The 27529-nt window shown below is 52.1% G+C and overlaps 4 protein-coding genes across 4 annotated transcripts; all 4 read right to left on the reverse strand.

The window, feature by feature from the left end:
- Positions 1 to 661: 661 nt before the first annotated feature.
- EMWEY_00001040 (hypothetical protein, conserved) lies at positions 662 to 6688 on the reverse strand (the record flags this gene model as incomplete). Its single annotated transcript, XM_013482363.1, has 8 exons — positions 662 to 987; positions 1677 to 3545; positions 3704 to 3760; positions 4126 to 4459; positions 4649 to 4826; positions 5545 to 5767; positions 5870 to 6061; positions 6391 to 6688. 8 exons carry the CDS (start codon positions 6686 to 6688, stop codon positions 662 to 664), a joined length of 3477 nt encoding a protein of 1158 aa, XP_013337817.1.
- Positions 6689 to 8709: 2021 nt separating this feature from the next.
- Positions 8710 to 14660, reverse strand: EMWEY_00001050 (hypothetical protein, conserved; the record flags this gene model as incomplete). Its single annotated transcript, XM_013482364.1, has 9 exons — positions 8710 to 8858; positions 9094 to 11996; positions 12209 to 12285; positions 12889 to 13092; positions 13252 to 13424; positions 13590 to 13706; positions 13841 to 14197; positions 14365 to 14437; positions 14562 to 14660. The coding sequence occupies 9 exons, from the start codon at positions 14658 to 14660 to the stop codon at positions 8710 to 8712; spliced, it is 4152 nt and encodes a 1383-aa protein (XP_013337818.1).
- Positions 14661 to 17779: 3119 nt separating this feature from the next.
- On the reverse strand, positions 17780 to 21933 carry EMWEY_00001060 (hypothetical protein, conserved; the record flags this gene model as incomplete). The annotated part of the gene is made up of 10 exons (XM_013482365.1): positions 17780 to 17950; positions 18287 to 18433; positions 18668 to 18712; positions 19156 to 19356; positions 19780 to 20154; positions 20329 to 20448; positions 20837 to 20944; positions 21063 to 21248; positions 21446 to 21678; positions 21912 to 21933. 10 exons carry the CDS (start codon positions 21931 to 21933, stop codon positions 17780 to 17782), a joined length of 1608 nt encoding a protein of 535 aa, XP_013337819.1.
- Positions 21934 to 24646: 2713 nt separating this feature from the next.
- EMWEY_00001070 (hypothetical protein, conserved) lies at positions 24647 to 26626 on the reverse strand (the record flags this gene model as incomplete). The annotated part of the gene is made up of 7 exons (XM_013482366.1): positions 24647 to 24727; positions 24890 to 25007; positions 25192 to 25397; positions 25614 to 25700; positions 25989 to 26063; positions 26238 to 26389; positions 26602 to 26626. 7 exons carry the CDS (start codon positions 26624 to 26626, stop codon positions 24647 to 24649), a joined length of 744 nt encoding a protein of 247 aa, XP_013337820.1.
- Positions 26627 to 27529: the final 903 nt, after the last annotated feature.

A 27529-nucleotide genomic window follows, 5' to 3' on the forward strand; every position in this document is an offset into this window, starting at 1 on the left:
CGTCCCTCCTCACACCCCATAACTAGAAAACACCCCTTGCTTGCCTGCAAATCCATGTCGCCCCAGTACCTCCGTTGCATTAAAGCTAACAATCAGCAAACAAGGAAACCAGCAAACACCAACTAATGCTGCTGTTGCATGCATCCAAAGCTGCTGCTCACTGCTTCCCTCTTCGATGGCCCCCGATTAGGCCAATATCGTTTCCCATAAACGCTAAACGCCAGCACGAGCTGCAGTTGTTACTGCTGCCGCAGGCCCTGCTGAGATGCCTCCGGAACTGCCGGTGCAACCACTTATACAGACGGCGCTGCAGCACTGCTGCTACCTGTACTGCCACGGTGTTCCTGTTCCTGCTGCAGCCTTTGTGCTACAGCTATGCTGCCATAGTTGCTGCTATACTCTGCTCAGTTTCTGCTACATTTGCTGCGACTGTAGCAGCACCTGTAGTAGTATTTACAGTCCCTGCTACAATTAACGCTATCGTTGTTGCTACTGTTGCTGCTCCCCCCGCGTTGCTCTGCAAGCCTACAAAACGGGATTCGAGCCTCTTCGACGTCATCATTCTAATAACAGGGACGTCCTCAGCAGCAACAATAGTTCATCGCTCCCCCATGCGAACCCAGTAGGCTGTAGACGGGTACTGTTGCTGCTCGTGCTGCTTCTAGTCTAGATGCTGCGGCTGTTTTTGTCCTAGCTGCTGTTCTAGCTGCTCTAGCTGCTGCCCCTGGTGCTGCGGCTGCTGCTGTAGCTGTAGCTGATTGCTGCTTCTGCTGGAGTCTGCGTGGAGCTCCTCCAGGTAGGCAAAGGACAGCTGACAACCACAGGAAGCTGCGCACCAGAATGGGAGGGCGCATGCGCCAACACACGGGGATATTGCTGCTGATGCTGCTCGTGACAGATATCCACTCTCCGCTGCAGCAGTGACACCCCCGGGCTTGCATGCAATCTCCATGTGCTGCAGTGGCTGCTTTTGTAGCAAGTCTCGCTCTACATAGTATATTACAAAATACATCTATAGGATATATGAAGGGGAGCGCAGCAAGTACCACCCTCCTCGGATGAGAGGCAGAGAAGAAACTGACGCTGCCAAATGCAAAACTGCAACGCCTCAGCGCTCTTTCTGCATTGATTTTTCTTTTCCCTTTGCAACCTGTCTTTCACCGTCAATCTGTCTTCCCCGCTTCAGCTTCTGGTGGGGGGGACCCCGCTGCGCCGTCGAGCCCCCCTCCCCTTGCGACTGCTGAACCCCCTTGCCCTGCGTCTGCAGCAGCAACAGACTGCTGCTTCGCTGTCAAACAGCCTGGGATTTATGTCATCCAGGAAAGGCAAACGCCAACGACATGATATGCGCGGGACCCAACAACGAGGGAGATCTAGGGTGCGCGAGGGCAGCAGGACTTCAAACAGGTCTGGGTGGAAGGCCCCTGCGCGGCTCGCAGCAGCAGCAGACGCAGCAACAGCACCATCTCACCCCCAAGAACAACTAACAAGACAGGGTAACACAAACAAGCGCTCAGATGACAGAAACTGTATTCATGCCCACATGCGCCAATGCAATTGCAACAACAGAAACAATGAAGTAAACAGGAAACGACTCAAGCCCACTGAAGTCACCAAACACAGCTCAGCGTGCAGGGGAAGGAAGTGTACAGGCGACGGCCTTACTGTGGGCTTACCGTACAGCACAATGCATAGGAGAAGAGCGACCCATGCAAGAAGGAGGTAAGCAATGAGACAGCCTGCGCCGTTCAAGCCTGTGAAGGCTCTAGGCAGGGTAGTGACGAGGTGTTCAACGGAGTCAAGCAGCAGCCACGGCGTAGCTATAAACTTAAACAGCCAACCCCACACCAACGGGATCGGCTTGCAGGGGTTCCCCGTCAAAGCCATGTTCAGGCTGCCTCTCAATATCTCGACGTTCCCGATGAAGGCCCAGTAGAGGTTGCTCTTCAGCAGGCGCAAGAACAGAAAAAAGGTACGGAGTGAAGTCCCTCGCCGCTGTTTGTGCTGCTTCTTTTCTACTTCCTCCTTGGCAAGCCCCTGATCTCTACCCTTAGCAGCTGCTGGCTGTAAGATGGTCTCCTTGGAAGACGGTGTCTTGCTGAGGCAAGGTTCTCGTGGGGTGCTCCCTGTTCCATCCCGGCATATCAGCGCAGCAGACCGCTCTAGAGACAAACTCTTGGACTGGACGAACAGATGTTCCTCCTTAGAAGTGCGCGCAGAGCCCCCATCAAAAGGCAAAGACGGCAGAGTGCGCGTGTGGAGGGAGAGGCTGCGGGCCCCCGAGCGGTGGAGGCCCCTGCGGCTGCCTCGAGCAGCAGAAGGACTGCTTCTGAAGCGCAGGGGAGACGGGCCTTTCTTGTGTGCTAATATACAGCGCAGGTCTCGCGCTGTCTGCACTGCGACGATGCAAAAGGTCAGGCAGACGAAGAAGAGCGGCAACAGCATCAAAAGAAAGACTGACGTCGACAGCTCCAAGCAGAAAAGGACTCGCAGAAGTGGCACAACCATTACAGAAACCGAGCTGCAACCCAACACCAGCAGTGGGAACACACCCACTCTCTCTGCCTGCTGCCGTGCCCCAAACAGCCAAGCCAGATGAACACACTTGGCGCTCCCCAGCAGAAGGCGCACAAATACATCTGCATTAATCATGAGGCTGTACTGAACAGGAGCTGTGAAGCGGGGGTTCCTTGGGGTGTCTGCTGCTCGCAAATCCGAGCACACAAGGAACGCAGATAGCGTCGCAGGAGGCCCGTACACAACCAAAGCAAGCAGCAATCGCGAGACCCGAAACTTGGTGGGGCCCCCCCCTCGCCCTTCTCTCGTTTTCTCTTGTCCCTCCGCCTCAGGCCCCCCCCACCAGGACAACGGAGTGTCTACAGGAGCGACGGCCCTCACAGCGAACAGCCCCTCAGCTGCACCAAGTGCCTTGTCTTCGTCGTCGTCTTCATAAGTGTCCCCTGTGCTCCTCCTCAACACGCGGTAGAAGGAGAAGGACCAGCCCCCCTCCCCTCCCCCGCTGCTGCATCTCTCCTCCTGTCCCCTTCGCCTTCTTCGGCGGACGACGCCGTCCACTGCACTACCTCCCAATCTCCCGCTGTCTACTGTCTCCCGTAGTGGAGCCTCTTGTGGCTCCGAAGAAGAAGGAGGCGAAGGGGCATTCAGTTCATTTCCAGTGATATGGGGCTGCTGTTGACGCTGCTGTTGCTCCTCCTCCTCCTGCTGCTGCTGATTTGCCGCGACAGGAGCGGCGGCCTTGGGTGCCCCTGCTGTAGAAGCAGAGAGAGGGAGTCCCTTAGGTTCCTGGGGCTTGCTAGGGAGCCGCAACCAACGCATCTCGCATATCACAGACCACTGGACAAGCACGAGACACCAGCAGCTGGAGAAGCGCTGCGTTAGAATAGCAACAAAAGACATCAGACCCAAAAACCAAGACTCTGGCCACATGCGTGTCATCACATACCACATCACAGGAAAAGCTGCGCTGCCTGGCACCCCAGATGTGATCCACTGAAAGGCATTCGGTCGAAACATTCCGTTGAAGACTGAAGCACAAACACAACACCAAACGCACCTGGAGCTGCTGCTGCTGCAGCTTACCCTGACAGAGTGCAGCACAAACACCAGTAGTTATTCAACTGCTACTGCAGCGCAAACATAACCGACGTATGCGCAAGTGCACATTTGGCACTGCAACGCCAACCGTGCAACACATCTGCTGCAGGAGCAGCAAGATTGCACAAACGCAGTACAGCTACTTCTGCAAATGCGGCAATAAAACTGCAGCTCTAACCAACAAGTCGACGGATGGAACAGTAGCAGAATATACAGCTGTAGTTGCATCACAAACACATCTACAGCTGCAGTATCCCAGAGACGTTGACAAAGTAGATGGCTGTGCAGACCGTCCGTCACCTCTAAACATATTTCATGCTTCTGCAAAAGGCGCTGGCTACCCTAAGAGGCAACGTAGTGCAACGAAGCACAGTGTACGGCCGCTCCTGAGCGGCCTTGAGCTGACAGCGGCAAAGAGAAAGCCTCTGCTCAAGGCCTCTCGTTCATGTGGTGTGTGGATTGGGTGAATCATGTAGGGGCGTTACGGACGCTGGGGATCGAAGGCTAAACCCTCAGCATAGAAGAGGAGATAGAAAAGCATGTAGGCCACGAGCCACTTGGCCGCGAGACAGGCGACGCTGATGATGACCGGATTGTGCGCAAGTTTGTCATAGGAAGCAACCGTCAGCACCACTCCGTCTCCTGGCATATACAGCAGAAGAGGTAGCATCGCAACACAAAAATATTTGTCTCTGAAAGAAGCCGAAGGAGGCGGCAGCTTAAAGATGTCCGTCATGTTGTACTTCTGGTCCTCCGCCGTCATCTCCATCAGCACCAAAGAAGGCAGCAAAATGAACATGCAAGGAAAGACGCATGCGCCCAGAGTCCCAAGAGCCCGGGGCGCCTGTGCAAAAAAACCATAACGACCCCATTAGTACCAGTTGTCTTCCCTCAAGTGCAGGCACAGAGAAACGTCATCAGCAGCCCCTCCAGCAACAGCAGCAGTAGTGACAGCAGCAGCAGTAACAGCAACAGCAGTGGCAGCAGCAGCCGCAGTACCAAAGCATCAGAGGGCAAACTAGGGGCCACCCACCTGCGTCAGCGTATACGTGATGATTAGCCAAATCGCCAAGCAGCAGAGAACCTTGCATGCCCTAGAAGTGACATCTGTTGATGTCAGCAGATGCGTCCATGAACCATTTATGTACTTCTCCACAGAAGCAACGCACTCCCCGCTGGGTTCCAGAGAGCAGCGCATGTCCTCCGCGCACCTGCCACACACCCCAATAGCACCGTAAAAAACAGAAGCGACAGGTATGTAGTCCCAGCTACTGTGAGTCGCACCGCTTGCGCGGAGGTAAGCGCATACGCAACACCGCAACCCCTCCCCAGGCACAGGCCGACGCACTATAGCCACCAAAAGCGCGCACCGGTAAACAGAGGACAACGAGCAAACGGCTAGGGAACGACTAGAACGAGGGGCACAAGGTGGAAAAGTCTGGCAGGAGACGGCGGGAGGAGAGGAAGGAGACGCCGAGCAGAGACGGAGCATCAGAGCCACTCAAGGAGATAGAAAGACCACGCAGGTGACAGCACAACGAGGGGGAGGTACAGCGTGACGTGAAATACCGAAGATCAGGTCAGCGGTGAAGGAAAAACAAACGCAAGGAGATAAAACAAAAAAACACACAACGCCAAGGTCACGAGACTCGAGGAGGTGAAACAAACGGGCGGGAGCCCACAGGGCAACACATTGTAGAGAGCTCTCCCATCTGTAGAGGGGGAGCAGCAGAGAAAGGCCTCAAGGAGGCACAACGAACATAGGGGCACCCTACTAGCCAAGATAGTAAAGGGGAGCAGAGCAAAGACCCCAGGCAAGAAAGGCAGCGAGACAAGGGCGGACATGGGAGGGAGAAATACCCCCGTTCTTATGTTAATAAGCCGAATAAACGGATGCCTAATCAGAAAAGGTGGCCTCCCTAAACCTACTCCGCTGCTGCCAAGCTCGCGCAAACTTCGTGAAAGGTGTCGCTTGTGATCCAAGTAGAAAGAGTCCCTATGGAGGTGACCAAGAAGTGAAGAACCAAAGAAGAGATGTACGTTTGCTGCACAGCGGCGACGGTGTTGCTGGCTGCCATCGCCAGCCCCAAGCCTCGCAGACGCCGGTGTAGACTTTCAAATGCACTTATAACCGATCCCTGCGCAGCCTGCCCTGCAACGCCGACCAACAGACAGAACCTAATGGGGATAAATGTGCTTGCATGCATGGCTCTTCAACCTACAACTGAAAGAGGTTCATTGGAGAGATGATTACCGAGGGCAACATCGATGACCATTATCGGCAGAGAACAAGCAATGGTCATGAGGGAGGCGAAGGCAATAAATCGGACTCCTCCCATCTCAAAAGCAGCCAACGGGATGTCCTCCAGGCTGCTCTGTCTTTGCGTTATGCAGATGAACAGCAGCAACGTGAAGATCGAGCCCCCAATCCGCAGCCTCCCCGTCACTGCATCAGCACCCCAAGAAACCCTAAAGTGTAGGCCCAGAGTAACAAAACGCCTACGCTGTGCATTCACCCCAAGAAACCCTAAAGTGTAGGCCCAGAGTAACAAAACGCCTACGCTGTGCATTCATTAGCCCCCCTTAAATCCCATAACAGCGGCAGAAGTAGCAGTAGCAGCAGAAGTAGCAGCAGCAGCAGAAACAGCAGCACCAGCGCCATCCCGATAAGCCGGCAGTAACATCAGCATCCGCAAAGGTCAACAGCAGGAACACTGGCAGCGGCACCAGCAGACAGAGGCAGTACAGGCAGCAACAGCTGTTCATGTGTGTCACCTGCATCTCTGCACTCATGTTTCTTATCGAACTGGGATTGTGCATCATCCTTCATGCGCGCGTAGATATTCGTGTGTGGGAACCATCTGGCTGCCTCGTGAACCATGGAGGCCTGCAGACTCACTGACGCCCCCATTCCGGAATCAGATGTGCAATCTGTGTCCCAAATCCCTTCACCTTCATCGGTCCCTGTTCCCCCTTGCCACCCCCCGCAGCCGCTGGCTTCGTCCTGGGGGGAGGGAGCAGCAGCAGCAGAATGCTGCACCTCATCAGTTGCACCAGCGTTTTCGCACCGCATGCTGACTCCCCTTCTTAATATGGAACGACGGGCCAAACTGGGGGCATTCTCGCTGCCCACGTCCACAGACACCGAACAGCTGCAAGGAGGGCCCCGCCGCGCGCTGCGGGGGGTAACCGATTCCCCGGGGGGGCCCACACACCCCTGATGAGTCGCCATCTCCTGCATGCAAGCAACTGAGGTTTCTTTTCGAGGCCTGAACATGAGTGGGGGGGAGGGGGGACCCTGTCTGCTCCCAGGCAGACAGGCGCTACCCCCCCTCCCCTTCATGCCGGCTGCTGCCCCACCCTGTGCAAAATAAGAATTTATCTCTTGTTATGTGAAGAAGAATGAACAAGTTCAGAATTTATGCGGCTGCACATAGGACCCCGAACTCCGTCTCGATGCAACGTGGGCTCCTCCGATGAGAACCCGCTATGCGTGTATTGGGGGAAGTTCAGCAGCTATCATGAGCAGGAGAACAGCACATAGCAAGAATGAAAAATGAATTTTACATTAATTTCGTGGCTGCAAAAGACTGCTTTCTGTGTCGGTGGTTCGGTGCGGTGTATTTCCACTGGTCCCCCACGAGCTGGGAAGGCCGGCCCCTAATGACTCCGATGCTCTCCGTCTGCCCACAGTTGGAGGTCCTCCATCAGCCCTACTGTTTTCCTAAATACCTAAAAGTAAGTAATATGAACAAATAAACTTTGGAGAAATGGAATCTCCCCGTGTGCAGTAGAGAAGGCACGCGGTGGATGGCCCACGCTGGGCACGCACGCAGCCAGCTGGCCGCCTGTGCTATGGTGTGCTGAACTTGTTGCCTGTGCGTGCTTCGTTCCCTGATTTTCTTGTAATCCTTTGAATCTACTCACATTCGTGATTCTCAGGGAAAGCGATGTGTTCCCCTCATATGCACAGGGAGTAGTTCGGCTCCCAGCTCCAACAGCCCCAGGCGGAGGCGCAGGCAACGCAGACCTCTCCCCTCAGTATGTGCTTCTAATACTTCTGTCAGGGCTCATAATGTTTAGCGCTTAGACCTTTAAAGTGATTTGCAGTCTGTTTTGTTGCTGTTCTAGCTGGTAAAGGATGTGGGGAGAGAGAGCCCCAGTAGCACACTGCTATAGAACAGCGGGCCCCTGCTGCCTTCACTTCACTGGCAATGCGAAGACACAATGAATCAAACCCGTTTAATAACACATCATATTCTCCAAACTGTCGGTCTGTGTGCACATATGTGGGGCATGAGCCCCTGGTTTGCAGACTGTGTTCATGGCCCCTACGTTGCTGACAGGCAGAGGGGAGAAGATATCGCAGATCTCGGTGGCAACGATGCGAGTAGGGGCACACTTGCATTACAACGCTTCTTCCATGTGAGGCAGGAGGTTACGAGCCAAGAGCTCCTAAGGCCGTAGTTTCAGATGTTCAAACCTACCACCCAGGCGGCCCCTGTACTTGCGTACTCCACGTAAATTGCACGTGGCCCCTAGGTGGCAGCACTTGACAGAAGGTACTTACTATAGTTATCCCCAACTCCGTAGGCGATGTATGTAGAAGGAAAGTCCAACCATCGACACCATACTTCATCTGTAGGTACTTTGACAAGTGTCGAGTACCATTAGTTTCTGGGTTGCGTCGTCGGTGCCAGCGACACCTGCAGGTGAAGCGATGTACTTTTGTTTGTAGAAAACTAGACTACAGCTCAGTTACCTTGCCTAGACTCTTGAGTTTGCAGGTGCAAGAGCCTAGGCAAGCGCACTGCAGCTGCACCGCCTCCAAGCAAAGCTGCTGTCGTGGTAGGAAGATAGATGGTCTGGATGCTGATGGGCAGCCAATCAGTTTTGTGTAGTTGAGGAAGTCATGAGAGGAACACGTTGTTACATTTTTTTTTTGCTGGTCTGGTGGTAGGTATGTGGACGCCTGGCTGGCCAGTCGTCCTTCCGTGGCTCGCTGAAGTCCTGCTCCTAGGGAAGAGGGAGGCAGTGCTCTTCAGTCTCGCCAGAAAAACTTTGTGCCCTCTTGCGGCTAGTTGCTGGTCTTTTTCAACTTTGTTGAGTATGCTGGCTTTCGTTCCGCTGCATTTGCAGCATCAGCTGCTTCCTGAAGTCCTGCGCGTTTTCCGCGAGCCGCTGCTGAAGCGTCACCTGTTCTCCCGCAGCAATGAGATCTTTGGGAGGGATAGGTGGCCTTCCTGCCGCATTAATTCAAACGCAATAAAACAAAGGGACCCAGTCTTGCTTAAGCATACATGAGTTGTCGCCTTACGCCAAGCCCCGGCGCTGCTTGCAGCAGCAATGCCACTGTCACTACTGTTGTCATTTGTGAGGTGTAGAGGGTCTCTCTCAGAACTCTTTTTGCAGCTAAAGACAGCGCAGGCACACCAAACGGCCTACCCAGGTGGTTTGATCTGCATCTTGGTCTCCCACCACGTGGTTGTAGGGGCGCCTCCTTGCTTGTACAGGAGGCAGCAGCGGTCTCGTGTGCTGGCCTAGAATTCGGGTTCCCGTGTTGTTGTGACACTGCAGCCAAGCAGGAGGCCTCCGCGTTCGGACGGCTAATGAACGTGGCAGCGAGATGATTAGCCAACATCATGTGCGGGTTGTAGACTGCGTGCAATGGCAGCGAGCAGTGCTCTACCGAAGCCGGACCAACTGGGGTGCAGCAAGAAGAATGTGATTGGTGGATCTTGTGCGTTTGGTCGATAAAGACAGGTCGCGTTGTTTCAGGAGTAGGGATTTCGCCCTCCCCAGCAAAAGCCGCAATGTCCCTCACGGAGAGAACCTCATGGCCTTCCAGAAACCCCGCATGAAGCTGACAGGAGACAGCCCCGTTATTGCTGCTTGCGGGCGCTGCACGGGGGCCTATCCCCCCACCAATATGTGCCCCTTGGGACAACGCACTGTCCTTCAAGAAGCTTGGATTCGGACTTCCGGGAAAGGAGGCACATCCCTCAGGCCCTGAAGACGCCTCCTTCTTGCGACTGTCGGACCGGTCGTATGCTTCTGCTTCCTCCAGTAACGCAGCGAACTCAGCATCGCTGGAGGCGCTGCCGTCTTCAGGGTCCCCGGGAGTTTTGCTCGTGCTTACCCCTTCGTGTGGAAGCAAGCCCAGTCTACCTCCTGCGTGCGCCAGTCCTGGTTGCTCTATGGCCTCAGAGGCCTGCGGGCACCTACTACTCGTAAGGTGTGCAGCAGGAGGCCCCTCCCTTTCAGAGTTATCCAGTGTCTCTTTCAAGGGACAGCCAAGCTCTTCAGTGCCTTCGGAGCCAAACCTTGGCTGCTCTTCCCCTCTGAGGGTCTCCGTCACTACCGAAGATGCAGCAGGGCAGGCCTCAATCGCGGTCACTCCCGTTCTTGGGTTTTGAATTGAACTATTCATCGAGGCGTCGGGTTCTGGGACAACAGGACCCGGGGCTTGGGGTTGCCCTTGATGCTCCTTTCTCCTGGGTGCCGCTGCTGGCCTCTGTATGAGCTCAGGGTATAATTCCCATGTTGGGCGAAGCGACCGAACAGAATGTTGGTTCTGTATGGTCTCAACTTTCGTAGGGGAGGCCTTCTGAAACGCCAGAACCCTACTGGGCTGCCTGCGGAAGCAGCGAGCTTTTTTCCAGTGTCTCTGGATTATGCGTGCTGCAATATTCAACACCGGCAGTGAGGGCAAGAAGCCGAAGGCCCCTAAGTCCATCCCACGGGTTCCAGCGCAGCGGGAGGAGCCGCCCACCGGGTCCCCCGGGGGCCGCGCTTTCCGCGGACGAAGCCCGATGCCGCCGCATTCACGGGTTGCAGGTTCGGGATGGGATTTGTTTACAGAACAGCTGGTGGGGTGCGGCTGGGGCGTCACGCACGGCGACTCCTCGCTGACGCTCAGCTGTATGGACCCGTCGCTGACGGGGGGTCCGGGCCTCCCTATAGCGGAACCTCCGCAGGTGTCGGAGACGGGGGAACAGCTGCACGAAGGCTGGGGGCCTCTCAAGGGCGATGATGTGATTGGCAGCTGGCTGCTACCGCTGGCAGTGGCTGTGCTGACCGTTGGGTGTTCACTGTGTTCTTGGGCGTGCCCGCAAGTTTTGCAAGGGGAATGAGAGTCGGACAGCTGGCTCCAGACAGCACATTCTCCAGGCAGCAGTTTTCTTATAGGAGCTTCTGACCCTTCTGTTTCCTCTGGACCTTCTGGCCCTCCTTGACTACACTCTATTTGTACAGAGATCCCATCTTCGTTGCCATGGCTGGTGCCGCATCCTTCATATTCCCCCCACGACGGACTCAGTTCGCGCGCACAGGGTCCTAGGCACTTACGCACTGGGCGACCAGCTGTATTTGTGTTGTACTGATTTGGAAGGTTATGGGATGCGTGTAACCTGTTGTATATGGAACAACAGGAATCTCGTGCTGAAGGTGCTGCTGCGCCCCCGTGTTGCGCCGCATGCCATGACATGCTGAGCGGCTTCCCATGAGTTTGCGTGAGTTCTCCAGAAAGACTCCCCTTGGCCCTGTGCTGGCCAAAGAGGCCGCACGAGCCATTCCCCCCAGTGTGTTGTGCGGACGATGTTGAGTTTGTGTGCATTGCCCCTTGCGCCTTGTGGAAAGGGCCTCCATGATGTATAACGAAGTGTCCACATTCATGAGGGTGAGCATGGGGACCCCGGAGAAGCGACGAATTAGAGTAGGATGAGCGAACTATATTTTCTGCTGTTTCGCTGCCCACATAGGTGCTGCCGCTGGAGCAATTACTCGTGGGCCCGTTTGCCGCCGCTTCCCAACTTCCAGCGGAATTTTGGGTCTGTGCTACGGCAGCGGGTCTTTTGTCTTCGTCGCCTCGGCAGTTCAGCTTTCCGAGGAACCCTTCGTTGGCGGATGCTTCAGAGACCGAGTACTCGAATGCTTGTTCACACGACATGTGCTCAAGTTCTCTAGCGTCTGTGTGTGCGGTGGATATGCCTCCCTGCGTCTCATGATGGCGGCTGTTGCACGGGTTGTGGGAAGGGAATCGCAGTGTATGGTCTAGCAACTGTCCCTGTTCTTGCTCTTGAGACTTTCCTCGAATTGTGCATTTATTGTTGGCGTAGCAAGAGCTCCGTGTTTGCGGCTGTGCACTGACGTGGCACTTGGGGGTATTTCCCCGCTCTATCGGAGTCAGGGCTCTGCACAGGCGCTCCTTTCTATAGTGTGCGTGTAGGGTGCGAGCATTTGTTGCGGATCCAACGTCAAATGACTCCTTGCTGCTACTGTAGAGGCTTTTGTGTGTTGGTCTGCTATCTGCATTTTGTCCTGACCAGGTGTTGTTGGCGCTTGGCAGCAAATTTGTGCCTTGATCTGCAGAGCCACCTTGACTCAAACAGGTTGGCTGGGGACAGTGAGAAATACAGGGACTGGTGCCACAAAGTCCACGTCTACAAGCCCCGTCCTGGCTAGAAGGGTCCGTCCGCAGATCATACACGTGCGAATGCGGTTCCACCTGCACCTGTCGAGGCTTGCTGAGGCTGTTTGAGTGCACAGGAAGAGATGGAGCTGCTCGCTTCTCTTGGCAGCACGGGGCACTTACGGTCGCCTCTCTGCAATGCGCCGACGGCCACTCCGCGGGATTCTGTGCAGTCGTGAGGGTATGAGGTTGACGGCCTTCTGTGGTGCAATGCGCAGGATATGATTGCTACGGTATGTCGATTGTTCCTTTGTTCCAGTGTTTTCCATGTGCATAGTTGTGCCGGTGTGTGCTCTTGAGCGTGTGCATCCCCTTCTGGGTTATGTGTATTTTGGCAAAACTTGGCTTTCCCCCATACCTGTTCTGGAAGTCTCGCTTTTCGGTGAATGGCTGGTCGTTCTCTGCGTCGGCTGTTTCTGGTATTGATCTGAAACTCCGGGAGCAGCAAGCATGCAACGGCTCACAGGTGTGTAGATGCATGCGTGTGCTTGTATTTGTTTTGGGCAAACCTTTGTGGTAGAAAAATGTGGATACGGGGAGTACTGGTTGTTTGCATCCCAAAGGTCTGCAGCAAGCTGCGATTAGGCGAGTTTGCGGGCGGGAGCAGCAAACTTGCATTCATCTATTGAACGTAATTCATCACTTTCCGTCTTCGTCCCTTCAATCATTTGTGTGGTGGAGAGTTGGTCGGTTGCCTGAAAAGAGCGCAGCACCGTGGTGGCCCAGTTGGCTCCCTTTTTGGCTCGTTGAATGCGGAAGTTGAGCCTACTGTGGCATTGGGCTGTTTAGAGCGTTGCTCGTACCTGCTCCATATCGTCTTGTTGTACAATTATCTCCGACACGGGCTTCAGGGAGTCCTCTGGAGGTGCACCTTCTCTGAGCGGCTGCCAGTGAGCTTTGGTAGCTACCTTCGCACCGTTATCAAGATGAGGAGGACAGGCAAGCCGCAGCAAAGACGCCTTCTCCTCTCTCTCTGTTCGCAGCTGCATATAAGCTGCTTCAAGTGCCTGGAGACGCCCAGCCAAGCAATGTGCAACACCGAGTCAAGGTTTTGCTGGAGGCCCACATGGTCTTTATGCAGTGCCGGCTTTCGGCACTTCTGCCGCATCGATCCCGTTGTCGTTCTGTTCGGGAAACGGCGGAGCACAAAAACCCCCTCGGCTTACAAGTGCTGTGCGGGTTGCTTTTGCTTCAAAGTGACCCTTTGATTTGCGCAGAACCTCGAGACGTTGCGCAAGCTTCAGTAGCTCTTGCTGCTGCTTCTCGCTTTGTTGTTGAACCTGGATATGTTGCTGCTTTAGTTCCGTCAGTTCACCTTGCAGAGTGCGTAGCTGTCGATCTGTGTTAGTCACATAAATTGAAACACCTCAAAAAATAACTTCAGCATGTGGTCGTCACAGTCCCTCTTGGATAGTGTCTCTCCAAACCAAAAGACACAAAATGGCTATATGTTAGTGAAACTATGCGTGAAGATCTTTGTACAGAGTGTCGTCTTCTGTCGCACCCTTCGACCGAATAGCCATCCGCAGCCGCGAACAGTCTGCAAGTTCGTTAGCGTCATCCCTTGTCCCCGGTTTGTCCCCTTGATGCGTTGTGTCCGTATAGCTTTGGATCTTCGCTCCTGTGAAAAGCGTTGGGGAGTAAATTTCCTATTCCCGGAGCTTTCGTACTACCGGTCCTTTTGAGACCAATACTGTTGTTTTTTTCTCACTTTGCTGCCTGGGACAACTGCTTTGGTGAACAGCAGTGGAGTACCTCTGCAGATTGAGCTGCTTTGCGCAGTGTTTTGGGGCGCTTTTGCTTTTAGTGTCCGAATTTCAGCTTGCTGCTGGCGCAGAAGTTGTTGTGCCTCTTCCAGTTGGTTCTGCAGCCCCTGCTTTTCTTTCTCGCTCGCAGCAATCTCTTCGTGAGCGGCGTTGGCATCCTGTAATCTAGTTGCATCCAGCGCCTCGAGCTGCGTCATCCACATAGCTAACATGACTCCGTCGTGTGTCCTCAGTAGTAAAGACTTAAAAGACTTATTTTCCCTTCGAGATGTTCTGTTCACCTCCTTAATTCTTTGAGTTGCCTGTTCTGCGGCCCGCAGAAGCTGTTCGTTGCGGTTGCGATAAGCTGCACGCAACCTCAGGTCAGTGCGCATGCCCTGCAGTCTGTAGCACGTTTGGTTGGGGGTACTGCATCCAGTGCGAAGGGGTGTAGGGAACTGTGCATTCTTTCAAACCGGTCAAGGGAGATCTGTAGTGTCTCTGAGTTCCACATCTACGGGCCCAACCACGTACACGCAGCAAGCCGAACAAGTTGCATGTGCTTTGCTTCCAGTATCCGCAGCTTCTGTTTCAAGGACTGTTCTGCCTGAAGGGATTCTCGAAACAGTCCACGTCAACCCAAGCGTTTTTCAGTCAGAGCAACGGAGCCGTTCCCAATTACCTGTACATATGTTTTATCAATGATGCCTCTTCAGATCGATCTTGCTCACCCCAATGAACTCCCTAGGAATTTTGGAGGATCCTGATTCAGATGCTTCGACGTCTGCAAGGCCTTCCTTTTGCAAACTGCTGGCAAGAGTATGCGCCATCCCCTGCAGCAGAAGGAACGACGGGTACATCCATCACTTCGTTCTGTGACAGTTTTGCTCCCTAATATCCATTGTCCTAATTGCATCAATTTTCAGGGGTGTGCTGAGAAGTATAGGGCGCGACCTGAGCTAGCTCGTGTGTAGGTTGCAGCGGCTGTGTATTTTAGAAGAGCAAATTTAGAGGCTTCAGCCTCTGCGTTACTCACAGTGGCTGCTAGCCGTCTCCTACTGTGCTGCGGGATGCGGCCGTTCGATGTTGTTGCAGCATAGGGTGGCATCGCCTGTCATGACGGGGCGCAAACATCCATGCTACATTCGTTTTTCTCCCAGTCTGTGCCTCTCCTATCTCTATCCATTCGAGGTCAGCTAGCTGCTTCCCAGGAAGAAGTTTTATTTCGGGTGTGCTGGCCATGAAACTTATGGGCCATCGTTGGTCCACACATTGCTGGGCAAGCTGTTGCTGCAGAGGTTCCCTGAGCAGGGTTTGAGGCCAGAGCCCGCAACTCACCACTTCTAACGTCCAATGTTGACTTACCCAGTACCTATGCCTTGGCAGGTTTAGCAGGTTTTGTTGCACGGTTTGTTGCCTGGTCGTCAAGGGGCAAGCAGGCCGCTTTCACGCCAGAGGCTACGAAGCACTTTCCTCGAGGAACGGGATCTCGTGCACTCCTCCCCAGAATTTCACTCTCTCCTTTTGCTAGCTCCTTGTCTAAGTACAACAAGCAGGGGAGAAAGTGTTAACTACAGCAGCGTTACACCACGGATTCACGACCGGTTACCACTAACCCAATCCCTGCCGGCGTATCCGACACCTTCATTGAGCCTGAAAAAGTGGCGTTCAGTTCTCCGTAAGGTAATACACAGATAACGGCAGAGATGGGCTGCAAAGAGAATGCCGTCGACGGCATAAGACAACGGGGCATCAAACGCGCAGTACAGTCTGCAGCCAGTCGTAACGTGGCCCCCCACGAGAATTACAATGCCTCACTTACCCCTCAATATTGTTGATCAGTTTACAAAAGTATCTCCACCTTTCCCACCTTAGTTCAGATGCGTGCAGCACGGTTTCACCCCAGACGCCCGTAAGCACTCAGCGGCCTTCTGGCAGGTCGCCAGCAAGAAACACCAGTGAGAACACCGTATTACCCATGTGCATACGAAAATACAAAAATGGCTTTTATTTACAATTTGTGCCTTCTAAGGCAATAACACGGCGCCTGGTTACGGAATTAGATCACCATGTGCAGAAAAGCGCTGGTGGTAGGCCACTTGAGCGATGAAAACAGAAGAGGCAAGCACAGCCCATGGCCTTTACAAGTGGAAAAACCAACAGTCCTCCTTATTACATTTCAAGTTGTAATGTTGGGCAAAGAAGGGAGAAACTTTTTCGTCAAGATCTTTTGTGCAAAGCGTACAATGGGGTCGGGCGCTACCATTGGTTACCACGTATTCAGTCGGTGTTGTGTGTGTACATCTTGTACCCCATTTTTACTACAAAGATGTTTTTAACTGATGCCCATATGTAGCCACTGATACAAGGAGGCGTGACGGGTTCACCTTGCTGTGGTGGATAAGAACTGCACGCGTAGAGTTCGTTGTGGCAGGCGACCAAAGTACAAGGATATACCAATGCAGCCATTGGACGCAATCCGCCAGATACGGCACCTAATGAACCAGCAAGCTAGGTGTTCATATTTCTGCTTGCACCTTAGCTAAGCTCGCCTCGTCGCAGGTGGGCGACACTGCGGGGCGACACTGCGAAAAAAAGGGCGAGCTGCAGGGTGGGGCTTGAATTGTTGCCCCGTTTGACTAATTGACGACATGAAACATATTTTCCTACCCCTTCAACCTTGTCTAGCATAGCAGACTCCCCCTCTGCTTATCTGATGAATGTTAGGTGACTCCTTGATGCTACTACAGTCTTGCGATTGTGTGCCCTGCAATGGTCGTTGGTTGTTTTCTGTTCTTCTGAGTGCGCTGCCATTCAGCATATCCCGTGACAACGGTATATCAGTGAGGAGCGTTATTGAGTAATAACGCACCTCACTCCCAACATGTCGCTGAATGCATGAGACAGGGGCACATCTTTCTACTCCTCCACGCATTACTGTAGACAATCGTCATGTGACTGCCTACGTCTGCCCGCCAGAATGGTTGTGCACTTTAATCCCCTCTGCACAAAGGGCGCAAGCTGAAAATACCACGTGGAGTCCATATGCGATTAGTATTTTGAAACCCAGGAATCGGCAAACTACCCTTGCATTTGCGAAGTGCTTCACGGAGTGTTTGCATAGCGAGTCAAGGAATTTGGCAAGATGAAACGGTATCCTTAAACAAAGTGGAAGAAATTTCCTCTAGCGAAATAGTTGTTAGAGTCCCCTCCCCTCTCGGTTAGTTTGCTAGCTTCAGGAGAAAGAATATTAAGAAAAACAATTAAATTGAATGCCTGGCCAGCTATACCAACCATCTGGAAGCAGCTGTATCTCAGCATTTCGGAGAAATAATTGGTTTGGCTTGCAAGGCTCCTACTGAACGCGCTCCCCACATGCTGCATGGGCGCTGCTGTTTAGGTGCGCCATCATGCCCTTACTAGTGCACAGAGGTGTTGCGGCGCTGTGGTTTTTCCATGATTGGCCTCTGATAGTAGAAGAGGAGGAGGTTGCACATCGGAGCAACAGGGGCGCTGTGTAAATTTGCAGCGAGCATCACGTGCCACAGGAGCACCACGAGGCAGCCCTCACTGTATACTGAGGGATGTGGCAACGGCATTTCTCCACAGTTCCATCCCTTCTCGCCAGCGTTTCATTATGGAGCGCTCTGGTCACAGCACACACAAGTTCCCGCCCAGTTGTCCGCTCCTTGAACATTGGCAATGGATGCGAGTGCGAAGTCCGTCTAAACGTGGGAGCATACCAGCTGCAAGCAACTCGTCGAGAAGGTGGTTGTACTCTGCTCTTTCTGCAACCTTTTTGCGGATCCTGCACAGTCCTCGTGCATGCAGATGTCATCTCGTATTCAGATTTCAGAACATAATAGGTAATAAACACTGTTGTGGTTCTGCCGAAAACGCCTAAGAAAAGGTATTTTTACAGTACCTAAGCAACTTCGCTTACTGCCTTTTACATTCGAAACAGTGAAGTGCAACGTGCAACATAGAACTCAGCGATGTCAGCATACTTCGCTATACGCAGAGCGAAGTCCTTCTCTAAGATCGATACTCTTTGTTGAACCTGCTCTTCAATGGTGCGGGCCCAAGTTGCTTCCGCCTCTGCTCTCTCTGCAGATTCTCGCTATGAACAGAAGCAAGGAGTGGCGCTGCAACACCGTCCTTGAATCGGCGAGATCGCCACGAGGTCGATCGCCATGTCGCGAGCAAACGCAGGACACCCAAGAGACCTATTATGAGGGAACGCGTACCTCTGCCTGGGCCTTGCAAGCAGTCAACTCGGCGTCCTTCTTCCTACAGCATTCCTCCAACTTCCTTTGGGTTAGCTGTAGAGACTGAGTGTAGCAGTAGACGCAGCGCCCGATGGCTTCACGTCTGCACTATCAATTCAAGTTTGGCTATATCCGGATATACCGTCACCCATAGCCCCAGTTGCAAATGCATGGAGCTATTCGCCTACCTGTAAGAGTTTTCTGCAGTTTGCAAGCTCCTGTTGTTGACGGCGAACTTCGAGGTTGTCTCGCTGCCGTTTAGCAGCTTCGATGCCATGATGCCTTCTCACTTCGTCCAGCTTAGTTTCGAGAGTTGCACACTTTTCAGCCAACTCCTAAGCGAACAACAACGGGAGTAAAGCTGATGTACTGAGACGCACTTCTTATCACAGCTCATTAGCTGTGATAAGACTACACTGTCATTTTGTAACACCGTATGATGGCAGCCACAGCCTCCTGACACTTTTTGTTAGGAGTATCTACCCCAATGAGAATGCTGTCTCTGAGATGCTCAGGAAACTGCAGTGTAGGGCTTGCTATTTTCTCCGTGTAGAGAGCAAAAAGCATACTTTTTCCTTTGCCGCTCCAGTTGCAGATGCTAACGCTGTTTGTTTCTGCATACAGGAGAACGTCAGGCTGCAGGACATTTAGGAAAGGCAAGTTATAGTCCACTCCAGACTCTGGTTTAGCTTGGGAGCTAAGGGAGCTGATAATACGTTTTCTGAGTGAGTGGTTTAAAAAGCGTTTAAGTCATCTGCTTCTGGGAGACTTTTCAACAGCGGAAGCTGATCGGACGGAAACTTAAATATTACCACGGATACTAGCTTAGCTTTAAGTCCGGCATACTTGTGCCTCTTCCAGACGACAGCAAAGCTGCGTTAGAACCAGCAAAGTACACATTCTGTGCTTAACATGTGTATGTTACTGCATGCGATAGCACAGACCTCTCTGCAGTTGACAGGAAATCCAGGACACAGAGGTTTTTAGGATTTTTGAAAAGTGACACACCACGCCCAAGGAGGATCAGCACAGGGTCCAAAAGGGGGTTATTACGTACCTCTTCGTTTCTGACTCGAGTCAGGTGCAGTGCTCTCGTAGCCTCCATGAGATGAGTTCGCAACTGCTTCTTTTTTGCCACTGCTGCCTCGTGCTGTTGTTGAGCCTCTTGAAGTTGCGCCCTCATCCGACTCAGCGCCTCTTTCTCACTCGATTCTTTTTGCATCAGCTCTTGCCTAAGTGCCTCCAAAGTAGATTCTAGCTGCACGGATGGAGTCAAAGCTCCCAACGCACCCTATTGAATATTGTAGTTATTCTGCAGACGACGAACGCCTATCGTTGACACCCGCTGTCCGTTTATTTCTTTAGCAAATAACAGTACCGGTGTATGGAGGAATCTGTTGATCCCCCCCAGTTATATACGGTCAACGATGACAGCTGTGAGTTTCATACTTCTTCGTTGAGGGTTTGCGTCCTCAGGAGGGCAGTTTCCTGGTTTTTCGACTGTTGTTCCATTGCTGAAATAGTTGCTTCCAATTCGGCAGTCTGCAACTGCTGCGACTCCTGCAGCACAGTGAATTTGCGACGAAGAGTGGTGGTGTAGTACTCGCAGTTGCCGCCAGTTTGCGACGATGGCAACGTGTATTTATTCGAATGCCCAGCTCACTTCCAGCCCATGTCTTACTTTGATTATATCTGCCTGGCGCATCAACTCTTGAACTTTGCTAGAGAGCACGGTGATTTCCTCACGTGAGCTTTTGAGTTCCTCTTTCTGCCTCCAATTTGACTCTTTCATAAGTTGAAGCTCTCCAGATAACCTATTTGTGTAATCTGTTGCAGCATCCAGTTCCACTTTAAGCTTTTGCTTCTCTGTTAAAGATTCAGTAAGATCTTCGAAGTGCTTTTTAGAGTAAAATTCGAGCTCTTTTGCTATCTTAGCATTTTCAGCTTCCAGACGAGCTACGTCCTCAAGGCGCCTCTGGGCCTCGAGTTCAAAGCGTCGTGCTTCCTCAGTGGCTATCCTTAACTGCTCAGCTTTCTGTGCATCGCGTTGGGTAGCCTTATGCAATAAAAAGGCCAGACACAGGCAGTCTTCACACTTAAAGTTATTTCGACAAGCGCGCGCTTCGCTGCAGCGATTCATGCACGGGTGATTGTAGAATGGATGGGTTAGGAATTTTGCAACTCTACTCGTGGACCACTGTGCACCCTTTCTAACTGGCATCACGCTCACTGATCTGAGGTCAGTTGCAAGCACAGCGATCTCGTTGGCCTGCTTTTCTAGCTCGTGCCTGAGGGCCTTCTCGTCCGCCAACGTTGTGTTTAGTTGCCGCACTGCATCTGAGTGTTTCTCCTGAAATATCCGTGAGCAGGATTATCACCCATTTGTAAATTGGCAGGTTTGTGGTTCTCTTGAACAAACCTCTGTACCACGGCATTCCTTTCAGGTTTGTTTGAACGCCTTCACGTGTACATTTTCTTACACCTGCGCTGCTCTTGGCTAAACTGGAAGGGGATTGGCTCACGCTTATCTCTTTAATTCGAGTTTCTTCGAGGACAATTCTTGCCCGCATCCGATCGCACTCTACTTCAAAAGGCAGAAGGCGCCTACATTCATCTTCGAGCTTCAAAAGATAAAGCATGATCTAACGCTGTTAAACCCATGCAAAATCGTAGCTGCTGACGGAAGGCGCACCTGTGTGTGTTATAGTTACTAGAGCAAGTTCGTCGCAGCAACTAACCCAGCAGTTCCTTTCAGAGATATCTTGAAAAGCTTTTAGTGCCTCTTGTGCACCCTCCAGTTCCTTCAAGAGCTTCGCGCTTTGCCGCTTCGCAAGCTCAGCCTCCCGCTGAAGAAACACGAGCACGCCTAGTGTGCGCTAGAATCCCCCCTTGATCAGCAATCATTAGAACTGCTAGATCATAGTCTCCGTTCATTAATGTATATTATAGTCATTGCAATAGCACCTGGATTAGCAATAACTGTTTTTCCTTTTCAGTGAAGGCCTTGAGTTGCTCCTCCAAGCGCAGGATCTGTTCCTTGTCGATGGCATGCATCTGCCTGCAGCGTTCCAGTGAAGCATGGGCTTGCTCAAAGTCCTTTTGGACAACACAGAGTTTCCCCAGATCTTGCTGCAACGACGCGATGTGGGCCTGTAAAACGGGAGCATATCACTGGTGCAGGATAACTTAGTTGGGTATCTTTCTCGTGTCGCAGAATACTAAGAAGCACAAACCTACATGCGATGTTAGTATTAGACACTTTATTTTCCCCTCTGCCCAGAATGCCTCCTATTCCACACGGCTGGTGCTGAGCTCCCCATTTTGCCTCGAGGCGCTTGTAGCCGTACCATGGCCTGAGTAAACTCTTGTCTCAGATGACTGTTTTCCTTCATGAGGTCAATGCGATCACTCATTGCCAACTCTGCCTCTGCTTTTGCCACTGAAAGCTGCTTCCGAGCTGCTGCAAGTTCGATTGCAGCTGAATCCGATGAAGCTCGAACTGCACCATACTGCTCAGCGAGCTTCGCAACTTCTGCCGTCTGTTGCATGTATTGTTTTCGCACGGCCGAAAGTTCTTGGGCTGTGAGCATTTAATGGAAACAAACAGGCTGGATATGACCGTATTTTGCCTAACTCGTTTTAGCATTCTAGTCGGACAAAGTTACTGGCCGATTCCAAACATGTGGAAAGCAGCACTTGCCTTGATCAGCGACGTCGCGAGACAGAGTCCTATTCGATTCGCGCAAGGCTGCGAGCTGGTGCTCTAGTGTTTCGACTTGAGCGGGTTGACGCACACCATCGTCCGGGACGTACTGTGGGGCGTGGCCAAGACCATCTTGCGCAGTCGGCTGCAGAAGCGCTAGCAGCATCGGCATGGTTGTTCCTTTTTAGGCACCGTCGACACATGCATCTGTGGTCTACTTGCAGGAAAAAGAGCGGCCTCCGGACTTACCGATACTACCTGGTGGTTCCGTTCCCCAGTGTATCCCTGAGATGCTTCGCAGTGTGTCGGACTGTGGAGTAGTGGGCTTCTTCTCTGCCAATGCGTGAAATGTCCACGGTCCCAGCTGGGTACCCGAAAGCTCTCAGAGCGACCTCCACGAAAACAGGGCCTGGCAGAGCCAGCTCTGGCTGGCCTGGAAAAACCGTGTATATTCACGCGGCAGGCCTGTGGCTTTTCGCAGACGTCTGGATAGCAGTGCATTTCCGTAGGGACCAACTCAAATGAGAGTGCATGTATCAGCACCTGTAGATGAACCCAACAGGTGTTAGTCTGCGTATGCTGATCCTCACTGTTGGACGCTTCGAAACGCTGTATTCGGTATAAATCTCCCCAAGCAGACGATGGGGGGAAGTAACCTATCCGAAGATGGGTTCTGCTGCTTCCATGAACTGCCAGGCACTTCTTGCCTCTTTCACGAAATTTTGAGAAGTTCTTTTATTCGATGCATTCCTCACGATCAACAGGTGCCACAGGACGTCGAGCGTTTCAAAAGTTCCAGTTTCAGAGGTGGTTTCGTAGCTGCTGTAGAGCACTGCAAGTCGCAAGTAGTGCCAGGGCATTCAACTACGGCCTTCTTTTTCCAAGGGCGCGATAAGAACTAGGGCCACAGCATTTTACCACCAACTCGCCTCCTTCATCGGAGGTTGGGAATGCAAAGAAGGCAACAGCAAACACACACTGGAGTTCTTCTCCCTTGCTCCCCTCTTTTCAGCCAGTGCAGCAACCTTTTTCTCTAGGCTCAACTGGTTTCTGCGTCTCCTCCGATGTCCTCTCACGGCAGTTGAAAAATATTTCGGGGGGAACGCCGACGTTGGCGAGCTTGGGCCACACATGAAACTCTGCGCTTCATGCGTTTTGTCTCGCTAAGCTATTTTTGTAGCGAGGCCATCCAATGAAGGCTCGAGCATTGCGACCGACCGAACTTGTAGCACAACTGTTGGCAAAGGTAAGCGAACCTCCCCCCAATAATTGTGCTTCTGCAGGAAGTCACGTTCCGCTTATACTCAAATGTGCAGAACAAAGACTGCGTCAGTCAACGACTTCAGGAAGCAACGCTGAACGACAGCGGAGACCTCATTTCCTCATGATTTCGCCGGATGATGCCTGCACACCTGAGCAGGAGCGCGTTGCTCGAAGGAGCATCCAGCATAAAAGCGCCTATTTCCTGAGTGACAAAGATATGTATGATAGTCGCAATGCAAAGGGTGCCCGTAAGTGGAAGACATTGTTTTCACCGAACTCTAAAGTTGCACATTCTTACGGGGTCACCGCACGGGGGCCTGGGGCCCGATAATGAGGCCAAAGCGCGTCCATATCCTGCTCTAAACACATCTGGCATTTTATCATCATACAGAATTTAACTCATGCTTATGTCCATACTGTGAATTTGGCAAAGGATCTCTGTTGTTTCCTCAGTTAACCGCCAACTACCGTCGTATGCGAGGCCCATCATAACGCCGCCTTTATGCCCGCTTATTTCGCCCCCCACGGCGCAATTCATAGCTTCTAAATTCTTCAATCTTTTACGTTCCCACACAGTTGGCACCATATACGAAACAAAGTGCGGTGGAGTGCAGTACAGTTGTGCCAACATGCTAATCTCTTCGAAAGAAAATTCTGCTGTAGGGCTTCTGCTGGCGGAAAGTTGCTACAATTTTTGAGGGGCACATTTCAGGCCCCTTATTTCATAATTTTTCCTGCTGCTAAAAAAGTTCGGGGTGACGGCGCTATTCATCCCTGATTCAGCAAGACCCATTTTGAGAACACCTTTCCACCGACACCGCAGCCCACCGACCCATGGCTAAGGTTTGCGCCCCAGCCATTACTCTATATGCAGGGCAACCTACTTCCGGCTCCTTCACGCACATTAATGCAGCGGTGTGTGCAACCACCGCTAGAACTGTGCGCTTACCTCCCAGCTAACTATCTCCAGGCGCCTCACTTCCCTCCTCGTTCTGCAGTGCTTACCAGCGCATTTACATTTAAAAGCCGAACGAAGACACAGGAAGCTCATCTATGCTTTGTAGACACAGTAACAGAATAACAACTCCATGCTGGCTTAGGGCATTTGCGCTAAGCCAGCATGGAGTTGTTATTCTGTTACTGTGTCTACAAAGCATAGATGAGCTCCCTGTGTCTTCGTTCGGCTTTTATAGGGTACGACGCCTAGTTTGCATTGCTTTTCAATTACTGGTTTGCCCGGCTGAATAACAATTTCCGTGAATTTTTCTGTTTATATGTTCTAGTTCGTGAATACGCCCGTAAGGTAAACTGGCCTAACGATGAAGAGAGATGATAACCTAGTGAAAACCCAGTTCCAGCGGGAGTATCAACCGCTGGTACGCACAAATGACCACAAAAGGGTCGTGCGGAGCCACAAGGAGAACCTTTTGCACGGTAAAAGTGTCAAGTGGAAGTTTAACACCAGCGGAAATCTTCATGTGATACCCAAAAAAACAATTGATATCCCCATTACATCCTCAGGCAATATGCCACCGACTGGGTGTGGAGAACTGTGGACACACTCCAGCGTCCAAACCAATGTCTACGCCATGGCTGCGCCAGTGGTCAGCCCTCCGATATTCTGCAGGCCCCTCTGCAGTGCAGTTGTGTATTCGTTTATGGCCTATGCATGCAGATCAACACCTCATCGTCTATTCGCACTCCAGAAGGTCTGTTGATGCTGTGGGGAGGAATGCTTGATAGCGCGAAAGTGGGAACGAGACGCAACTAAATGGGATGTGAGCGCAATGTCAAGGTACACTGCTAAGGAGTATTTTGGTTGCACCTGTAATATCTCATCATCGGCCTCCTCACGAGCCTGCGTGGCAGCTGCAAGGCCCGCACGCAGCTCTTCCAGTTCCTCTTTGACGAACGTATGGAACTGATCTCGCGACTGGTCTCCCCTGACACGCACAACACATATTCTGCTAGAAAACGGATCGGAAATCAGCCTTCATTCTCCAACAACGATCCGGGGACAAAGGCAATTTGGCCTCGCAAGGTGAAGTGCGATGGCATGCGTTGCTCAATACTGCATACACTTCTCATCTTTAGGCTTCTTTTGTCCCATCAAATTCACAGCCCCACCTGAGGAGCATGGCAATCTCCTTTTTGATAGATGAAAGTTGTTGGTGGCGCGTCGCGATTTCGTTCTCAATTTTTAGGTCCAAATTCTTGGCGAGTTCCTCGAGCTTTTCCCCTGCCGCGTCTTCCCTTGCATTCCTCGAGCGCACTTCAGCTTCGAATGCCGCTCTCGTGGCCTTGCAGCAAGCCATCAGTTCTGCAGCTTCCCGCTGAAAGATGCATGCATAGACGTCCCACATAAAATAACATACACTCTTCCCATGATTAACTGGCCACGTCCCGAAGAGCAGAACAAACTAACAGGCTATAAGAACACAAAAGGCAGCAACGCGCTGGCTGAATTAGGTGAAGACCAGGATATCCGTGCTCTTAAGACACTTGTGGCTGGCCGTTGTGTATGCTGTTCATAGCAAAGGGCGTCCGACTGAGAGTTTTTCTGCTTGCTCTCCTTTAAGGCTGCAGAGTCCTTGCTCTAATTCCTCGCAACGCGTTATAAGATGGTCGAGGGCGCCCTGAAGCCATTAAGCACGGCGTCTTTAGCAACAGCCGGATAAGCAGGCCGAAAGCTTGCGGGAGGACGGGTTGTTGGCTTGGGGGGTTGGGAAGCTCCTAAGTAAAATATGTGTGTAGAAAGGAGCAACAACGGTAGCATGTGGGTGAAATTGTTTGTTTTGAGCATTCTTAGTTCATGCGGAATGGGAGTGTTAGCTTGCCGTCAAGTGGCCTATGTGTTTGCCTATTTTTGCTTGCAACCTCTCAAGCATTTCTCCTGCCATCTTCCCTGCCGCCCTCTCTAGCACTTTGCTGGCCTCTCCCCTTCTCCGCGTTTCTACCGCAACTCCGTTCTCAATCGCTTGTACTGCTTGATGGATTTGCTAAGCACAGCAAAAAGCACAAAAGCAGCCACTTTGCGCACATTGCCTCTGCGAAGCAAATGTGTTTCGCTTCGCATCGAGTTTCTCATCGACCAAGAAAGCCCAGTGTCGCTGTCTCTTTGCCGTGTCACTAGCTCCGCTGCTACGAAAATTGTGTATGGTGGATCGGAATACCCTGTATCTTTCTGCTTCGAGTAGGCGTCTCCTCCTTGTATCTTCTGCAATGCACGACTTGAATCCTGCGAATCTCTCTCCCACACTTGCTAGTTGCAGCCGCAACTTCTCAGAGCCGGGCTCGACACCGGGTCCCGCAGAAAGCAGCGTACCTGTGCAAGCTCAGCAGCAAAGCAGGATCCCATTGTACGCTATGCATGAGCAAATTCACTCTTTGTCGAGAACATGACGACACGTAGAGCCTTATTTCGGTTCAGACAGCTTTAAAACAGTTTCTCTTTGGCAGCAGGTAGTGAAACACGAAATCCGGCATTGGCAGATCAAACGGCTTCGCCTGTAGGCGAGCCTATTTCATCGTCTTTACCAACCACTATCCAATACAAATTCATTGCTATGCAGTGTTGTGCAGTAGCTACACAAGCGACTCGTAGTCCACTAGCCAATACAGCCCAACATACCTCCACATTCCCGGGTGGCCGCCCGGCAGCAGTGAAGCACGCCAGCAGAGTTATGTGGATCAAACCCCAGGCCAACAAGAGGTTTCTGGCAGGTGGCGCCAACACCAAATATGTTTCTTTCCCTTGGATTCGTAGATGATTTGCCCAGAGGGGGCGACGACGGCGTCCTGCGTCCAGCCATGTTAAGTCCCTTCAAACAAGAGTTCGCAAAGACTTGCCTCATAGTGACTCCTGGAGAAAGTTTGTATAGCTCTTAAGAACCAAAAGGCCAAGCGAGGTAACCGAAGGTGGAGCTGGTAAAGAGCAGCTCAAGTGCCTTTGCCGTTTAGCCCTCAGCGGGGAAACGAGCAACTCTCGCAATCGAATTGGGCTCTCTTCTACAGCCAGTCTCGTGCACTGCCCGCACTGTCACTTTGTATAGTTGTCCTCGGCAGAGGTGGCTCTAACACCAACTGCAAGGGGCAATAGCCGAGCGCCATGCAGCACAACGGGCGTTGAAATGTCTCTGCGCGGTGCCGACGACAAAGGGACTTCCACGGCAAATCTAGAGCAGATGTGCCCTTCAGTTTGTTCTCTTATTCTTGTTAGAATCACTGAGAACTATTACTACATTTTCATCCCATATTTCAGGATGTGCAGCACGATGCAACTGGAGGGCACCATCATTGCACATGCACATGGGTGGTGCCATTATTGGGGCCCGCCTGGCTCGAGCCACTGCGAAAATATAATAACTGGAAGGACCTCCAACAAGTATGCCAGTTTCAATTTCTTTTAAATAAGTCAGCTTTTCAAATCACATTTGAAATACTATGCGCTTACCAGCAGAAGATG

This window comes from Eimeria maxima, genomic scaffold, assembly GCF_000499605.1.
Source record: "Eimeria maxima Weybridge genomic scaffold, Emw_scaff6, whole genome shotgun sequence".
In the NCBI taxonomy this organism is placed as follows: Eukaryota; Apicomplexa; class Conoidasida; order Eucoccidiorida; family Eimeriidae; genus Eimeria; species Eimeria maxima.